Here is a 20,739-nt window from a genome sequence, read left to right on the forward strand (position 1 = left end):
AAATATCAAATTACAGAGGCCTCACACCCTGCAGGTCTTCAGTGTTTGTAACATGCCACCTGGTGGGCTCACAATGTTCTTCTTGAGGTGTCTGACATCAAATCTTATTGTGTAATTTCAAAGACGGAAGTAAAAAAAAATGATTAAAAAAAAACTATTTTTAAAACATCCGTGTGAACGAGGCGTCAAAAAAAGTGTATTGTTTATCACAATAACAAAAGTTTACATGATAACAAAAACACACCATATCATATCAAACGTATATGGTCCACCTGCAAGATTTTATTAACTTTATGAATTAATATTACATTTTGAGTAGTTCTGTACATCTGAACTATAAATCTCTTCAGAGCATCTCACATTTAGTCTTTCACTGAAACCACTATCAATGATCAAAATTAGGGGTCTGGGTGTGGCATATCAGAGGAAAGGTGGGAGGAAGGGAGGGGCTTATGTTATGGACACATCCTCAGTGAAAGGACTGGGCTTTTGTCTTGCAGTGCATCCAAGTCCTAGAGGTTGTAAACTTGCGGGTTTATTTTGTTAGAGGATGAGGCAGCAGGAGCTGACGAAGTTCTACTGGAGAACGTTTATTTATATGTGCAGAACTATAGGATCTGTAGGATCAAGAACATTTCAACAGATAAAACGTAAGCAAATCAATAGATTAGATCTTGGCCTCGGAACCAAAAATGAAATCAAACCGGAAAGCAAGCATGTCAGTACAGCCCTAATAAACACATCAGTCGATAGGAAATATCTGATTTTACCATCAGTTTAAAGCTTGCTGAGTTTTGGTAGGATAAAGGTAACGTGTGGGTTGTAGATCTGAGCTCGGTGTACTGTATGTTCACTCCAGGTGCAGGTAGATATTAGTTCTCGGCTTTATTTAGCTGCAGCTGTTGTGCAGCACACAGAAAGAGTTTACAATTCACTGTAACAGAGCACAAGTATGCAAACACCCCAGGTCAAATTTGTTGTTGATTTTCTAAGTGAAAATAACAAATCCTCTACAGAGAACATACTTCTGCACATTTTAATGCACAAATACTTTTTACTGCCATGGATGTTTGTTATTTTCATTTGTTTTCTCAAGATATTATGATATTAACGTCACGGCAAAACAAATGCTGATTTCTAGAGATATCTGAAGTTATTAATATCATTATCAAGACACATACATACATACATACATATATATGTATGTGTATGTGTGTGTGTGTGTGTGTGTGTGTGTGTGTGTATATATATCACTTACAAAATCAACAACACGTGTCATATTTAGTGATGAGATACAAACAGTGCTGTTACTACTGCAGGAGGAAGCTCACAGTGTTCTCTTGAGAAACTATCAGATTGCCTTAATTATGACGTTCCACGCTCACACTTCCTCTTTGTGAAATCACTTCCTGTGAAGAGGAAACTAACCTGAGGTAGGGTGAGGGGTGGTTGTACATGGGCTGCTTATGCATAACAGCAGTGAAGACGCTGAAACACTCACATAATGAAAGCGCTGTTACGGTAAAGGCAGAGTTTACAGGAAGTGTTCAAACACTCAGCGTTTAGCTGTTTCTACATCTTAAAAGCAAAACCAACCAACGTGTGCCTGAAGTTCAGAATTCACAATATATTTAGATAAATAAACAAATCAAATGTACTAAATTTTCCCCTATATTAACTGTAGTGGATCAGAAAAAGAAACTTTGCTGTGTGAAGTTCGCTTCTTTTGTTTTACACAGTCACAAGGTTATTGTAGCCAAAAAGTAATGAAATTATGACAACCACGTCTTAATCATCATATTTGCTATAAATCCTTACATCATACATTTTGATGTAAGGATGCTCTACTTATAATGTGTGGTCTGATGTACCAAAAAAGTCATTATTCATGTTTGCATGACTATTAGATTAACCAGGCTATTTTTCTTACTGTACCTTTAATAATGAAATATGAAAATAAGCTCTCTTTTGACTGTCTGGATAGTATTGTGCCTCAAAAGCAGTCCAGGCTGAAACATTCCTTATAACTTCAGTGTGAATAGGCTGGACTAAAATGTGTGATATATGTAAATGTATTGTTTTTTGTGACCTCACAGAAATGGCTAATTCACAACTGGTTGTTTTTTGCAGCTCAGTTCATTTTGGACTGTACAGACTGGGTATGTCTTAAAACTTCAACAATGTTTACCCACTACATCAAACTGTGTGGTTATGTGCTTTCTGACGCAGTATGGACAGGGGTCTGTAACTACTGGTCCATCAGATATTTACAATTTATTCTTAAATCCAGCCCACAAATATTTTTTTTCCATTTTTCTGCAACTAAATATTTAAACATAAGCTCTATAAAATCAGCTCTGACCGATGATTACGATGTTAAAAGCAGAAACATTATGCCGCATGCAAGTGGAAACCTTCAAACGAAAACCTGACAGCACAAACTCTGCACACTGTATTTCCACTACAACTACTTTAGCTTTTATTCTAATTTAGACCCATAGTTAAATCAGCCTTTCAGGACACAGTTGGAGATACAGCAGGTCAGAATTAAGCAATGAACGTAATTATCAAACAAACCAACTGAGAATACAATAAAATTCATTTGCAGTAACTACACTCACATTCAGCAGGAACAATAATGCTTTCACAATAAGAGTCCCATATTATACTACTGTTGAAAGCAAGTTTTCTTGATTTAATTAAACACTGAAACATATATTAAACACACATACTTCGCCTACTACTACTACTACTACTAGTAATAATGACAAAATTATTATTTTTATTATTATTATTATTATTATTATTACTACTATTACTATAACTTGTAGCAGTTGTGGTTTGAGATGACAACTGCTAATAAACACTGAGTAAGATGTGAATAAATGATAATATGTGTTACGTAGATCAAATTCACAAATTCATCAAAATCAAAATGCATACTGGATTTTTTCCAAACAGTCACCCCTTGGAGATGACCCCCAAGTAAGCTGAGTTTGAGGCCCCTTCTGTATGACCAAGTTGTTATTTGTGACTGTTAGTTCTTCAGTTTGAGCCATAAATGTCAAAACTTTCCTCTACAATAATGCTAATTTCTGCTAGTCTCCCTTTGGGATTTCTAATAATAAATTAGCACTAAGCTAATGCTGGTTGCACGAACATTTTTGGTCATTCTAGATTAAACACAGTTACGTGAAGCTTCTAAAATACTATAGCTACGCTAACGTTTTTTGCTATGCTAACGACATTTGTGGTAAGCGAGCAAATAGTGTAAAAGTTTAGAGTTTAAAACACCACAATGTGCCTTCACAAGCCTTTCCCTGAACATCATCTGTTTATATCTGTGATTAAACTAGCAGACCAGGTTTTGCCAATGCTAATGCCAAAAGCCTTTCAAACACAACCAGACTACAGGTCAGACTTGTCAGACTTGTCAGACTTGGCTTTTTCCTAGAATTAATGAAAAAAATAGAAGAAAAAAAAAAAAAATTCAGATTTTTAATGTGCTCTCAGGCTTGGACCACACTGTATGAGAAAATCTGAACCCCAGTGTATCCCAAATTTTTCTCATTTTTACACACATAAAACGAAAAATATATGACATTACGAAGAAATTAGCTAAACCTATGGCAGCATTAGCAAGTCTGGATATTTTAGACAAGATGTGTGTGCCTAAATTACACAATACAGGCTTCTTTCATCTGCTTTGTCAGCAGTTTTGCAGTGATCTGCTTTTTAATATACTAAAGATAATAAGCTAAGCAACAAAACAAACGCTAAGAGGAAATATTAGTTCATAGGCTATGAGAGGAGGTAAGCGGTAGTGAAATCTGTAAGACTGGTCAGATTCCCGGCACGCTTCTGGCAGTAATGAGGTTACGGTGAGCAGTGACAGATTAGCACAGTTGGGTTTTTTCCTCTCTGTGTTAGCTCAGGCTAACAGCTCATAACAGCTCATGTGTTCACTCTTATGTAACAGCTGTTCTGGCAGTTGACTTCACATAGAGCACCACACCCACTTTCCCTCATCAACATGCAGCAAACAGGGTCAAAGTTCAAACAATGACAGGGGTCCTGCCTCATATCATACACACTAGCAGTCACAAGTTTCAACATGCCACCAATAGTTTTTTACTATTTCCCACATTTTAGAATAATATCAAAATTGAAAAAAAATGAAACACACATAGAATTACACAGTGATCAAAATAGTTAAACAATTTAAACTACTTTTAATTTTAGATTTATTTAATTAGCTCCTATGCTCTGATGCAGCTTTGCGCTCTTGCCATTCTCTCAAACAACTTCATGAAGAGACACCAGAGATGTTTTTCCAACACGACTGAAGAACAAGCGCATACACAACAAGACCTTGTTGCTTAACACTACTCAATTGCCAACATTTTTTTTTTTATTATCAACACTGTCACTAATGTCGTTTAGCCCTACAGTATTTAAACACTATTTGGGAATCCATTACGTTTCAGGATGAGAACACAGATAAAAGATACAGATGAAGTGAAATATGATGGTTTTGCTCATATTTGTGATTAACTTCTCTTTTTTAATAGTTCTCATGAATGTGTGCGTGTTGTCAAAGACGTGACTAAGAAGGCAGAGATAATGCAGCTTTAGCATTAACTAGGCTGGCTATTCTAGCTGAAGTTGGGTCCAGAAATATTGAAAATGGGTTTCTCTGACTAATAATATATTGGCACGTTATCCACTGAGGAGCAAATCAGCATCCAACAAGGCACTAGTTAGCTCCGTTAGCTCATAAGCTCATCTGAAGAGGCAGCTTCTATTACTCATTCATCACAGAAACCTAAAACCTCGGCTGTTTTTGAAAATGAAAGCATGTGCTGCTATATGTTAGTGGAACACCAGAGAGGTCACCTAAAAAGCTAAGATTACAGCCCTACATTATTTCCAGTGCATTTTTTTGGCTTTGTTTTTCTTCCTCCACATTTAACCAGATATCTGATCATGCACTCACTTGGACAGTTGAATATCAAACTCAGCTTGAATGCACTATTTTTTTGGCCTCATGAAGATATTTACCTAATCATTCCACAAAACACATCATTCACTTTGTGGAGCAGTTTTCATTTTCAAAGAGGAGCGAGCTTGACGAGGGCTACAAGCTATTCTTCCAGCCTTTCTGTAGGGCTGCAAATGCAATAAATCAACAAAATATGGATATTTTAGTAACCCAGTATCACCAAAACATCCAGATCTAAGATACAAGCGCAACAAGTATGTCATCAAATATCAGTCATATCTAAACATCTGTTTAAGGCTGATAATTAACTTCCAATACTGATATGATTCCAGTATCATCATGAATCTCTCATTGTAAGCAAAATTAAAATGCTTGTGCACGATCTACTGAAATAACTGCATTTGATGCATTCAGTCATGTTCAATGCATGAGATACTGAAAATGGTATACATTTTGAAGTATTATATCAAAGTTGGAAATTCCAGTATCGTTTCTACAAATCCATAACCCAACACTGATTAAAAATGCATATCTTTACAACGTAAACATACTTCTTACTACTTATCACCGTGAAACTAAAGGTTTAAAGCTGCACTTCAACTCTTAATGCACTAATATGCCCAGAAGACATGAAGTGGCATAATGGATTTCAAGCTGGTGTAAAAATATCCAGCATGGTTATAAATGGAGTTGGTGGTTTTCCTCAGAACGCTGCAGCGCTGTAGAGAGGATGACTCACTGCACTGAATAGAATGTGTGTTTTAAAATGTAGGGCTCAGGGCAGAGAGTGCAGTCCAGAGAGTGGGACACATTTATTTCCAAGATCAGTACATTTCTTCAGCAGAGCTACATTTCTGTGGGTTAAAGATGCAAAAAAATCTAATTTACCCCACTTATCCCAAATGTAGTTGATCAGTCAAGACACGTTTGGCGTCTAAAGTTGGCTTCTTTAGTTTTAGCACTGGAGCTATGAAGCTAATACAGCTAACAAGTGACGGAATTAGCATCAATTAGCCATTAGCATGGTGCTAACTGCATGACTAATCATCACACATTTAATTCAAACTGTGTGGAGTAGCTCAGTAATCTCAATTAAGTAGTTTCTGACACTGTATGACAATGTTATCTATAAACATATATAAACAGGCTGCTACTGTTTTAGCTATGCTAATGTACTTCAGCCCTTGCTTATAGAGAATGTCATACAAACGTCAGAAACCACATTATCAAGTCTATTAGAGATTATCCAACACTATTTTAGCCTCATAGCTCTAGTGCTAAAACTAAAACAGCAAACTACAGAACACACAACATGTCTTGGCTGATCAACTACATTTGGGTAAGAGGGGAACTGTAAATTTGATTTTTGGCCAAATGTCGCTTTAAAAAGTCTATTAAAAGCAGTGTATGTTTAACAGCTGTGGTTTATTTGGCCTCAGTGCTGTGAGGGGTAGGTGGTGACGTCTGAATTCCTCGAGTCCATTCCCAGAGCGCTGCACACGCTGGACAAACATTACAGTCTGAACGATCTGCTGTGTTTATAGAGCCGACTGGTGGGCTTCAGAGAGAGAGAGATAACGGGGGCAGGGCTGCTGAAATTTCTCTGTGTACTAAGCTAAATATGCAACTTCCCTCTGTTTACCTACAGAGTGGCATATATGCACAGGCCTATATATGCACTGGACTGTATCTTGGGTGGGTATATATTAGGGGTGCGGGAAAAATCGATTCTTAGATGCATTGCGATGTGGACATGAGCGATTCTGAATCGATTCACAAAAATCGATTTTCTAAATATTTAATTTCTAACGTAATGTTGATGGAACGCAAAGGGCGGAACTTGTAAGTGGGTAAGTGCAGCGCCCGGACAGTCTGTGGAGGCACATAACAAAAACACAACTGGATGAGCGAGAAATCCGACCGGCTCCCTCTGCATTGAAAGCCAGGTTAGGTCAGGAGTCACAACACAAATGTTAAGAAGAGCCATTTTGTCCTTTTAACAAAAATCAAACCACCTTGGGAGCCACAACATTTAATGTCCAGTATGTCTCAGTATGTGATAATGTCCTAGTATAGACTAAACAATATAAACGAAAACGCAGACTTACTTCCTCAAAAGTTGAATAGTTTCTTGTAAAATGTCTCTCAGTGTTCAACAGTTTTACGAGGCTGAAGTCGCTTCTCACTCGCCAGCTTCTTGATGAACTTTCCCGTTCCACCTTAAATTCTTGAGACGCCGAATGTAATTGTGGCACCATTTAAGGTGGAACGGGAAAATTAGAGAGAAGCGACTTCATCTTCGCAACTTTTTAGTGTTTGACAGTCTCTCGTTGCCGATTTAACGTACCAGGAAACGAACTGCGCTGCTTATAAATGCGAATAAGTCCGTTCATCTCCAAATGTTTGTCAGTCTTTCTCTTTTCCTTTTTCGTTCGCTACTAGCCAGGCGAAACCTCGTTGCTACATGACCTGCAGTATCCCCCCCCCCACCACTGATCTTATTTCACCGTAACAGCACATTTTATCGCAGATGAGTGGCAGCAGCGTCTCCAAACAAGAGCAGTGAATGCGAGCCTTCCAGTTCACTTGCCACATCACTTCCATTTGTTTTATTAATAAAAGATATTGGACGTAAATGCATTATGGATCATTACAAATACTTTGCTTTAAAACTACCAAGTCCTCAGACAGTAAGAAAATAGAAATCATGTATAGAAAAAAAAAGATGCATCAAGATGCATCGATAATCATTTTATAATCGCATCGCAGCCCTCTGAATCGTAATTGAATCCTGAGGTGCCTAGAGATTCCCACCCCTAATATATATACATATATATATATATATACACACACCCTTTCAAACTGATCAAAATGATGAGTTTCTATGTGAAATCCATTAATAGTGCAGGTCTACAATGCAGCAGAACAATGCACCAGTACTGGAACAATAATGCTATTATTGTGATTCAGCTAGTAAATGTTACTTGATGAGAGTTGTTTTGTGAGATAATAGGTTAATTTAGTGCCAACGTCAATAACATAACACTTTTCTAGCTAGACATTAGCTATTTAGTCAGTTAATGTTAGCTAGCTAACATTAATATGTCATATATCTAACGTTGTCATGAGCTTTTTCCAGACAGACCTTTAGGGAAAACCAGCTCAGACAGCTAAAGTTAGCCAAGTAACATCCACTATTTCCATAAACATATGCACAAATTCATAAAACAGCCACTTCTGAAACCAAAACTACGCCCTTGCTATATGTGTGTACAAGCATGTGACATAACTCTTCCAGTTAATTCCGTTTGAACTGTAGGAGACACAGTAAGCAGCTGTGTGGTGTTACTCAGCCAAGCACAAACCAAACTCAACCACAGACCCAATATGAAGTCTACAGTGTTTCCAAGCTAACAGTGAAAGCTTTCACAGGAAACTAGTCTGCAATCTTTTAGTAAATTTCTACTAAAATTTCTCATTTTAATTAAGAACAATCCTTGTAAAGGTTAATGAACATATAGACATTATGGGCTCATTCTTTGTGTACATTTGTCCACGGAGACTGTCCATGAGTACCTATGTATGTGTGTGAATATACATTACATTAATCAAATTACTTTACCAGCCTAATAATCTGAGTGAACATGACTTTCAAAATTTCTTAATATATAGCACAGTATGTCCCCCTTTTGCTTTAATGACAGCGTACAAAAGATTCTGATGAGTAAATTAAATGCACCTAAACTTAAAAAAGTGACCTTTTCACACAAAGGCCTTAACATGGCCAGTGTCACTTATTTGATATCTGAACAGCGACACAGAAATTTAAAATTTAACATTATGTAAGTATTTATAAGTCTTATATGCATGAGTGTTAAACTGGGGTTACTGTGTCACTGTGCTGGTCACTGATGTGTGTGCTGCTGATCAGTGTTTAGCAGTCAGTACTGCTAAAGTGCTAACCGCAGTGAGTAGACCATGTGCTGCAGAGAGATAGCAGAAGGGTCTGAGAGCTGGAGAGACGGACAGACAGGGGAGGATGTGGGGAAAGTACAACTAAAGTGAAAGTAACAATTCTTCTGGTTTCTGTGAGCTAGATAAAGGTTAGTGCATGTATGCATGGCTGCACAGTGGGGGTGGGTGGGTTCTTCACGTTACAACACTGAGGGGCTTTTAGTTAGCACATCCACAAATGACTAAACACAAAAGTGTGAGAGGAACTGACAAGAAAAAGAGACACATTTTACATTAGAGGCAGTAGAATACAGCTCTTATACAAACAGCACTAGCTACATTGACAGTGCTGTGCTACCATTTAAGCTACTTTCAGTATGCATAATGCTAATAAAAAAAAGGAACAGTAATGCAACAGCCTTGGTTTTTGAGTTTGACAGCCCTGGAGCTAAAGTAACTCATGTAGTTACAAGTCATAGAAGCTTTTACATTATGTTCCTAGCAAAGTGCAAACTAACATCATCACAATATCGCCACAAATCTTCTTCCTGAAAACGTGCAAAAATGTAGACTCTCTTTAGGATTCAGGACGGCTATTGTTTAGCTGTGACCTTAGCTGTGAAGCTTCCATTTGACTTAATGTTTATGAAATTTTTGTGAAAAAAGATTCTGAATTCTGCCAAGTGCTTTATTACTGTTACAGTGATGTTCACTCGCACTGATTCACTCCATTTTGTTTAATTCATATTGATTTAATTCATTTAGAAGTTAATTCATACTGATTTATTACATTTAAAGGTTTGTTCATATTGACATTACATTTAGACTTTTATTCTGTTAGTAAATCATTCATATTGATGTGCTATATTTAGATGTTTATTTTTACTGATTTACTCCATTTACTTTCATTTACATTCATTTAGTAGATTCAGATGGCTATATTTATTCTATTTAGATGCTCATATTTATTATTTATATATACACATTTTTTTTTCTTTTTGCAAGTTGATTCATATTGATTTAATACATTTAGAAAATTATTCAGACTTGATTTCTTATGTGTAAAAGTTACATTTATTTCTCAAGAGGCATTTCAGAATTTTTCAGCATTTCATTTGAGGACGGTTTAGAATTATATATTAATTCTGCAAACGTCAGTCCCTCGTCGTTTATTCAAAAATATGTTTCCATCACGTTTTTTTCCTCTTTTATTAATAAACCAAATGTAAAAAGTTTTAGGAATTCGTTTTTTCTAATTTCTGGTGTACGGTGTGCCCATTTTAGGTGAAGCAGAGCCAGAGCATATCAGAGAAAAAGTCCACACAGTGCTCACGCTCATCTTTCCATTAGCTGACGCTAACCAGCAGCAGCTGTGACAGCTTTCTACTAACTACAGAGAGAGAGAGAGAGAGAGAGAGAGAGAGAGAGAGAGAGAGAGAGAGAGAGAGAGAGAGAGAGAGCTAAACTACACTGTGAATGTTTATACATCACGTGCTACACTAGCCTAAAAATGATATCCCAACTATATCAGGACGCCTCCCAAATGAAAAACTGAATTAAAGCAAAGGTTCAGTCAAAAATCTACCCCCCCCACCCAACTCCCCGCTTACCCCAAATATAGACATGTTTGGTGTCTGAAGTTTGCTTCTTTAGTTTTAGCACAGGAGCTGGGAGGCTAATGTAGCTAACAAGTAATGGAAGCCAATACTGCAGCAATTAGCATGGTGCTAACTACATACAAACATGGACAAAGCTACATTAGTATAGCTAAAAACACACACACACATATATATATATATATATATAAGTACCTACATGTACATACACACACAGCAAAAAATCTAACATCACAATACATAATATGGATCACAATATTTATAAAATAATTTTGTCAACAACTATGTCAAATAATGTTGTCAACAACTTGGACTGGACAAAACACACCAGCACAATAGCAGTGCTACATTTTTAAAAAGCTAAAAAACTGAGTACAATGATTAATTTGTATAATTTAACTTATTACTGTTATACCTCTCTGCTTAAATACTTTATGATCCAAACATTTGTTCAATGTTCTAGAAATACTGAACACACCCACCATCATGTTGCCAATTTCTAATAATACTATTAAAACACAGTCCAATAATATAATACACTAAAACTGTTTTGTCTTTTACTTCATTTACTTTTAGCAGTAACTGTGTTGATGTAAGATATTTAGTTCATGCAGAAATGATGTACACATTAGAATCAGGTTCACAACCGAAGACGTGTGAACTGAGAAGCACCACAACAAACTGTGGACAGACCCACTTATACCTAACTCATCCACTCAACCTGTCTCTATCTCTTACTAACACCTACACACTCTCTCTCTCTTCTCTTTTTTCTCTCTGAACCTCTCTTTTCTTCCTTTCGCTCTCTCTCATCTGTTCTTTCATTCTCTCCTCTCCCCTCTCTTTTTTCAATCCCTTTCGCCTCTTTCCGCTTTCTTTCTTGCTCTTTTTTTCTAATTTTTCCCTATCTCTCACGCTCTCCTTGTTTTTTTGCTCTATTGCTCCCTTCTCTCTCAGCCTTTTCTCACTGCCCTGCTCTCTCTTGCTTTCCCCCTTTCCATCTCCTCTCCTATTTCCTTTTCTGTCTCTCTCTTCTTCTCCTCAAGTTTTTCTCTCACTCTCTTGCTCCTCTGAGAGAACACAGCACACCTGTAAAACATTTTTTTCAGCCAAACTTGGTGTTAAAATGTTTTTTTCACTGCTGAGTTCCACTACACTCATCTGTTTTCACATTCTTTTCACCTCACTCTGGTTCTTGCACGACCTCCTGCTTCAGACCAATAAAGTACTGAAGAACACCTCAGTACGAACACATCAATAATATCAATTAGCTGCGAACAAAAATGACAAATTGTTAACTTTATTAATGCTAACTTATTAACCATATTAAAGATAACATTAGCTTTATCAGTGCTGAACCATTCATTTTAATAATGGCAACATTATCTTTATAATTTCTAATTTATTCACTTTATTAATTACAAAACATTCTCTTTATCAATCCTAACTTATTAACTTTGCTATTATGTAATAATGCTAAATTCTTAATTTTATTAATGCTAAATTAGCAGGGTCATTAACATCATACTTATATATATACTTATATTATACATATAAGCTTATTAACTTAAATATGACATCATTAACCTTTATATAACCGTATATATTCTAGCTTATTAACTGTATTATAAATTTGTTAATCCTAACTTATCAACTCTGCTAAATAATGGACCCATTAACTATTAATGCTGACTTATTACCTTTATTACTGCTCATTCAATTTTCTGTTGCCAAATTAATGGGCTTATTAAATTCATTCATAACACAGACAGTATGATATACATGGAAAATAATGTGAAGTTGAATTAACAGTATCATCTAACACAAGGCTGATGTTTAACCATTCCACATTCAGGGTTCGTACACTTTTTAAACAGTGGAATTCCATAACTTCTCCATGGTATTATATTAAATTTCCAAGCCAAACATTTACATCACCCAGCACTATGCTATCATCTATACCGGTATCCCGTGATACTGACGAACCATTTTCCGTTTTAGTGATATCTTTTAGCGATATATTTGATAGATAAGGACCACTGAAATTTGTGCACTTTACTCATGGTATGCAGTTCTTCGTGGTTTACGTTTAACTCACTGCTTAAATATAAATATAAATAAGGAAACTCAGGAAGCACAACTTCATTGACTTACTTAATGTTAAACTTCAACATCACCTGATAGGATGATACTGTGATATGTTCGAAAATACCATGACACCAAATTTTATCACTAACCGCCAAGCATTAATTTAACATATAGACAACTGTTATTAGAGGAAAAAAGACCTACACTATCTAAATATTATTCAATATTTAAATATTATTATCTAGTAAGTGAAAATGCAGTTTAATGGAATGACTAAGTGAAACTGAAATCTGACCCACTGTTAACACTAATTATTAAAGAACAGATCTGTAGTTTTGCTCACTACATTACTGTTTCATAATTTCAGAAATATTTTTGTTCTGACTCCTCTGTTATTCCATATTCTTATGCGCAAACATGTCCATCAGTTTCGTTTGTAAAGAGCGGTTTAGCGTATTTTCACAACACATAACAGACACATTGTGCATGTAGGCACATCATGATTAGGTGGACATCGTTCTCCATTTCATTACATTTAGCTCAAAATCAAATGAGTAAACAATAACAAAAACATATTTGTTTAGCCAAGGACATGAGTTATCTAACTGGAGTTCAATTTAGGAAGGATTAGTTTTACATGGTGTGGGAATGTGATATATTTATTAGGTTACCAAAGTTGATTCGTGTCCTCAGTGATTTTAGTCCTGTCCAATTCTGCAATGACTTCTGACACACTTTTTACAGTATTTAGGAGATGAGTCAATTTACAACTTCCAGAGTACAACAAAGACCACATAAAATCAAATCAGTGAGAGTACCTCAGCAGTTAGCTTGTCATTTCTTAACGTAGCTGCAGCATATGAGCACTGTGAAGCCTCAGTTTCGCAGCAGAAAGACTCCACAGACGGCGTGCGAACCTGAAATGTACACAGTAGCGCTTCCGTCGCTGCAGTTTTATATTATATGGTATGATAGAGGTATCATTCAAGCGGCTGTAAAAGCTCATTCAGTTTAAATGAAGCGTCGCGCACACCGTGAGCACCAAATTCCAAAAATTCGGTCGGAGGCGCCACGAATGTGTCATACTGGCACATGAGCAATAATCATAACTCACAGTGTTGAAGTGAGAAGCAGTAGCGATGTGTTTTTCTCTTACATTTGGCTTGTTAATTCGTTTTCTCCAGTGTTTGAATGACAACATTTTCGACAACACACACATGCTGAACGTTACACCAGCTAGCCGTAATTCATATTAACAACATATTAGGAAAGCTAATCCACACGCAGTTATGTTAGTCTCGGGTCTCAGTGCTTCAAATGTGTTAAGATGACGAGCAGCATGGGGGGAAATGATTTTTTAAGCACTTAGTATTTTCCATGACTTTTCCAGGCCTGGAAAATCAAATTTCTATACTCCATGATTTCTCCAGGATTTTCATGACTGTACAAACCCTGAACATTACACAATCACAAAAGGTATCAGTACAATCACAATACTGTATTTTATTCATGTTATACATCCCTGTTCAGGATGTCCAGGTTGATGAAGACTTTGGACAGAGAGTCTTTGGAGAACAGCAGGCAGATAAAGTGAACCTTTGAGGGTAGTTTTAGTGTTATGCTCCACCAGGTAAGCACGGTGTGATGTAATCTGCTGTAAGTGTGGCGTATATATGTGATGTTCTGGGGACGTCTGATCTCACCTGTCCTCCTGGGGAAGACTCTCAGTGCTCCGCTCCTCTACGGCCTACAGAGTGGAGGAAAAAAACACAGGTATTTTTATATAGCCCAGGTATGCAGAGCACAATTTCAATGTGAGATCTCTTCCTGCTAAGGATACACTGATACAAGTCAGTAAGTACACTACATAAAATTAGCCTGGCAAAAAAATCTAAATCACTTGAAAGGAAAATGACAAAAAAGGACTTCTTTGCTGGCAGGGGGACATCCACTGATTTTTCAAAAAGTCCCTCAGAGTGGTTTGATGTAAAATGGTTCATTGTAGAGAGTCTGATTTCTTTACAGTGGTGGTGATAGGAACCTGGGGTCACAGTGTTTACAAAACAAATATAGCCACTTTATTTACTGTCCAAAACCAACTGAGAACCTAGTTTTGAGTTTTTATATGTAAATGTTGATGATGGTAAAATAGTGGCAAATCCAAAAAATATGTTTTCTGTGAGGAAGCATTTAGAGGTAGACATCTGGTTCCTGTCACCACCACTGTGAACAATTTTGACTCTGTAAGTTTCTCTAGAACAGAGCATTTCACACTAAACCACTCTGAATGACTTTGTTTACATCTAAACCACCGAATTACACAGAAAAAACTGTAGATTTTTCCTTTAACTTCTCTTTGCACAGAGTTAACCTTTGTAAAAGTCACCCTGGCAAAATAGTGAAGCTTGGAAGCATGGGTCAATTATAAATGAATAAATAAATCGTAAGAGGGCGGGGCTGGGATGTCTTTCTGGGGGAAAAAGAAATAAATAGTAAAATAAATAAATTAATGGACTGCTCACTAAACAATCTGCTGTAATTCCATTACCTGGCAAGAAGTACATTTTCCAATTTACCAGCAAATATATCAATCGGTGATGCACTTTATGAATATGGCTACAGTTTGTTGATTATTGGACCAGTACATTTCCACAGCCCTAGATTTAGTGCAAATTTTATCCATCTTAATTTAAGGCATCTAGAGGATGCAGAGTTATTATCAACAGTCGTTCGGATGGAAAAACAGGAACAAAGGGACACATGGCACACGTAAGCTTTTCAAACTCCACCATATATCTCCACATCTGCCTCATGGACTCTCTTAATAAAACATATGAACACTGAAAAATGAGAGTAAACACTACAGCCATATAATTAGAAAACTATAGTCTGCTCAAAACCTTATCTATACATCTGTGGATATCCTACTTCTTAGACATTTCCTGTCTCCCTAACAATGCTAAAATTACAATAATAAAGCTTGGGTTTAATTGACCTTCATTAAAAAGAATTAATGTTTTATAGTAGTTGCAAGTAGTGTTCGTAGCTCAGATACTATACCATAGAAATTTCCTCCTCCTTTAAAGATCCCCTTTTCTATATTTTTCTGGTATTTTATTACTGGTATTTACACACCAAAAACAATCTGAGTTTATTTTTACATTTTCTAACCTCTCTTTACGCCTTACAAGTCTGCTTTTGTTACTGTGCCTTTAAACAATAATTCCACACATTTTTCTACATTTCTGCACAGTTTACCAGCTAAGATGTAAACAGTCATTCAGAGTGGTTTGGTGTGAAATGCTTTTCAGTTTTACAGAAATTGTTCACAGTGGTGGTGATATGACCATCCACACACCCACCTCTAAAAGCTCTCTCTGAGAAAGTTATTACATGAAATGCTTTCAAATAGGCTGCCCATTGCTTGAGACACGTGTAAGCTCGCTGGTGGTTTTGGATGGTAAATAACATGGCTGTTGAAGACATTGCAACCCTTTGTTCCCATCATGACCACCGTGAAAATTGAGTTTCTACAATAAACCATTTTACATTAAACCACTGTGAGTGACTTGGTTTACATCTCAACCACTAAATAATGCAGACATTTTGTAAAACATTGGTGGAACTCTACTTTAAGACTGATGTATGCAAATGAGCTCTGTTCTGATTGGCTATGTCTCATACAAAAAGCACTTGAGAAAAAAAGGCTGAAACACTCATAACTTCACTATGAAAGGGTGGCACGAAACTGTTAAACGTCGAACAGGCAGATGTATGTGAATGTGTTGGTTCTTGTGAAATCACAGACACAATCAGTTCAACAGAAGTCGCTTTTGCTATTTAGTTTTCATATATGGACTGTATGGACTAAGGAGTGAACAGTATGTTTTGAAACAATAAATATAACAATGAAACAATATATATATATAAATATTTATATATAAAAGAAAAATGAGTCTCCTTAAAAGATGGAGCTGTAATAAAGGCAAAGAGTGAACACTAAACAGTGAAAGATTATATTTATCTGTTGAGACTTTTCTATTAAATGTATGATGTTTTTAAATATAAGTGAAAAATAACTTAAATGGTACTTAATGGCAGTTTTGACTGGAAATTAAAATAAATGAAATGTGGTCTCTGTCTTTTGTACAGCACTATATATACAGACACATATAACTAAATAGTGCACCAAGGACAGATTTGCCATTTGCCTACACAGTAACCATAATAAACCACAGTAACTCCATGGTGATCTTCATGGCGATGAACTGGGTTTCCATAGGAACAAAACAGCACTCCAGTGATACAGTGACTCCATATAAAGCCCATAATAAACTGCACAGCCAGTGTCGGGTGCATGTGCGCAGGAGACGGGTTTGTGGCTGCCAGATCAGGTGAGCTTTTACTGAACATCTATCACAAACTACATAGTACGACTGCACCCGTATGAATTACAGAGCTTACCAGCATATAGTCACGCTCAAACTGCTGAGAGCAAAACAGCAAGACTGCTCAATCAACCCTGACACTCGTACTGACTACAATTTAATCAGTGGCTATTTACAGCCCAGCCCACAGACAATCAGTCAATCTGATAAAGCCAACCTGCCACAAGACCACAATTGCAGAGATAACCGCAAAACACAGGAACTTTTCCCTTCATTGAATCTAAAAACATCTTGCTTTGAAAATTTGAATCATCAGTTTCTCAAATATCTCATTTTGTATTAATACAGTACTGTGCAAAAGTCAGAGACCCCTATTTGCTTCCAGGAAAAATGCAGACAAAAATATATATTTAACAAAAAATTACACAAAAGTCTTAATTTTTTCAGTGTTTACTGTGTCCACTTTTTTCCTTATTGCAGCTTCCGTTCTTTTCAAGAGACTCGCTTTCAGTTTCTGAAGGGGATATTTTTCCACACCTCCAAAGTTCAGTCATAGAAGCTGTAATTATTATTATTTTTTTTTTTAATTTTTTACCCGATTTTCTCCCCAATTTAGTCGTCTCCAATTCCACCCGCTAGTTAGGACTCCCCCAATCACACGATACTATCAACGCTAGGAGGGTGAAGGCTAACACAGGCTTCCTCCGAGACCTGTGAAGCCAACCACCGCTCATAGAAGCTGTTTGCCCTTTCTGCTTCTCAAAATCGAAGTAATCACAAACACACTCAGTGATATACCTTTGACACCAGCTTCTGTTTACAAGTACAATTCCAAGTCCAGTTGGACACTGTTGTTTATTTTTCTTTTCCTTTTTTTAAACAATAAACACAGTTTACCTGCTCTCTACTCCAAGCTCACACAGCTTTATACCCCAAACTAACGCTCTTCAGGCATTCAAACCAGGCAAATATTTCCAGAAAGCTGATATTTTTGGCACTCTTAAAATAAAGGTGTCAAAAAGAGTTCTTTGGAGTGATGTCAGAGATGAGCCACTTTCGGTTCCCATAAAACCCTTTCAATGGACTGTTCTTTAGTAAACCTTCTTTGGTCAATGAGATACGCAAGTGTGAAAGATTTCTTTAAATTGAAAAGAACCTCCACATCATGTAAAGTTTCTATATCAATTAAAAGACCTTTTAGAACCATATATCCAAGCCAAGAACCTTTATTTTTAACAGCTCAGATTCAGACTTTAAAAAACAGTTTAAAATGTACAAAAAAACAGGTTTCATTTCTTTAAATGTGGTTTGTGTCTGGTAAATGTCACAGCACTGTATTAAATTCCATTTGGGGTATTTTTAAAGGAAAATTACAGAAGCAAGAACATAACAGTCAATCAGAACAAGCCCTGTCAGGACTATAAAACTTCCTTTTAGCATCGAGTAGCATCATTCAGGAAACATGAGCTCATTTACTTTAATATGCTAGCTTATTTACTTCATTAATGCTAACTGACCAAATTATTGAAGCTCACTTACTAACTTTATGAATGCTAAATCAATACTTATCTTCATTAGCGCTAGCAAACATCTAAGGATGTGACACATTGGGAAAATATTGTGATAAACTGAGTTTCGCCCAGCACTGGTTAAACAATGCAGGCCAATTTTTATCTATGTCAGATTGACCAATGTGTTTTAATATACTGCAAGGTGTACTCAAAGCGCAATATGTAGAAAGCAAAGGGAACTAGGAACTGCAGACTGAAATTTGACACTCAGAGTGCATCACAGAGCTCCTGTCCTATTACTTCCTCCTCCTGACTGTCCATCACATAACGCACCAAACTAGCTACATACATCACCACTTCATTTAAACACTGCCCTGATGATAAATACCATGAGAGGGGCTAACTCAGAGTGCACCTTAAGCTCCAGTTTATGCTTTTAACTCCTCTCAAATCACTCCAAGTATTTGATACTTCAGTAGAGATTTTCGAACCAAAGCAATAACATTAGACTCCACTATATTTGGATAGGCCCTTATAGGTTACATTATATGGTGAAACTTAGCTGTTCAACAATGAGGATAAGGTGTAGGATTAGGTTAGGTTTTGTATATGTCATGTTATGTAAAATTCTGTGGTGCAGCACTGCATCTCTCAACCTCAATCCTTCACTACAATATCCTGCATACATTACATGAATTCAACTGTATTTTGGAATGTTAGAATCAATTATAATCAACCGAAAATATACCAAATAAAGTATGCACTCAGGTTTTGGTCAAAATAACCACTGTTAGGTTGTATAAATCTTGCTGTATTTGAAATCCATTGGAAAAATACCAATTTAAAAGACCTTTTAGCATCATATATCCAAGCCAAGAACCTTTATTTTTAATTTTTCTCAGACCTAGACTTTACAGAACAAAAACACAGGTTTCGTTTCATTTCTTTAAATGTGGTTTGTGTCTGGTAAATGTCATAATACTGAATAAAAATTCCATTTGGTTTATTTTTTAAAGAAAAGGACAGAAAAGAGAACAACACAGTCCAATCAGAATAAGTCCTGTCAGGACTATAAAACTTTCTTTTAGCATCAAGTAGGAGCATTCAGGAAACATGTGCCTGTTAACTTTATTATGCTAACTTATTAACTTCCTTATTGGTAACTGATGAACTTTATTAAAGCTAACTAACTAACTTAATGAATGCTAAATCAATACCTATCTTCATTAACACCAGCTTCATCATCTAATAACTGTGACATATTTGGGAAATATTGTGATAAATTTTATGAATATCGCCCAGCACTGGTTTAAACAATGCAGGACAATCTTTCTCTGTCAGATAATTGATTCATCAATATGTATTAATATACTGCAAGGTGTATTTAAATCACAACATGCAGCAGCGTTTATTACACAGCATTCACAAAATTATTATATTGTTTTTGTTGCCCATGTTCCACTGTTGTGCAAGAGGTTCTTTCAGTTACATTTCTCTGTATTCAGTGTTTTTGTTTAAAAAATGCTTCTAGATAGCACAAATAAAAAAAAAAAAATAAAGAAATAAAAAATTTAAATGTAGTGTATTTTCTGTAGAGGATGTTATAACTTATTTTCAATCAAAAAACATGCATTTTAACTGGGGCACGTGACATATCCTGTACATAACAAATGCATTTATTTGAATATGTAACATAATGAATAATAAACATAAGGCATTTAGGTCAATATTGCACTCACGGCCGTAAAACTGTCAGTCAGTACTGTGAGAGTAACTTGTGGTTAACTTTGTGCAATTCGGCTAAAAAAAAAAAGATTAACAATTCTTCAATGAACTTCTTCTCAAAATACAAAAGTCTCATTAAATGAATGGAAATTTCCATTATGCTTCTTTGGAGCCGCCCTCAAGCCACAAAACAGCTAATCCAATGCTAACAGCTAGCTCACGGTGCCTACTGCTTTATAAACAGCAGACCACAAAAACAGTATGTTCGCTAAACTGGTACAAAGTGGAACAATTCTTCTCCACCTGTTCACATGTCGTCTTATTCAGAGACAGCAATTGGAAATATCTGCCCCTTGTCATTATGCCAGAAAGCCCAACATTAGCAGCATCGCTAATCCTCATATCCTCAGTGCTGCAGTGCATAATGACAACAACATGTTCAGCATTCTTCATCT

At 36.2% G+C, this 20,739-nt stretch overlaps 1 protein-coding gene across 2 annotated transcripts in view; it reads right to left on the minus strand.

Moving 5' to 3' along the window:
* The window catches only part of tmem131l (transmembrane 131 like), a 71,004-nt gene that overhangs the window by 45,971 nt on the left and 4,294 nt on the right, over positions 1–20,739 (minus strand). For both annotated transcript variants that reach the window (XM_036583813.1, XM_036583811.1), the window contains exon 3: positions 14,364–14,407. In XM_036583813.1, the coding sequence (XP_036439706.1) occupies positions 14,364–14,407 (44 nt within the window). The remainder of the gene's footprint in view (positions 1–14,363; positions 14,408–20,739) is intronic.

This window comes from Colossoma macropomum, unplaced genomic scaffold, assembly GCF_904425465.1.
Source record: "Colossoma macropomum unplaced genomic scaffold, Colossoma_macropomum, whole genome shotgun sequence".
NCBI lineage: Eukaryota > Metazoa > Chordata > Actinopteri > Characiformes > Serrasalmidae > Colossoma > Colossoma macropomum.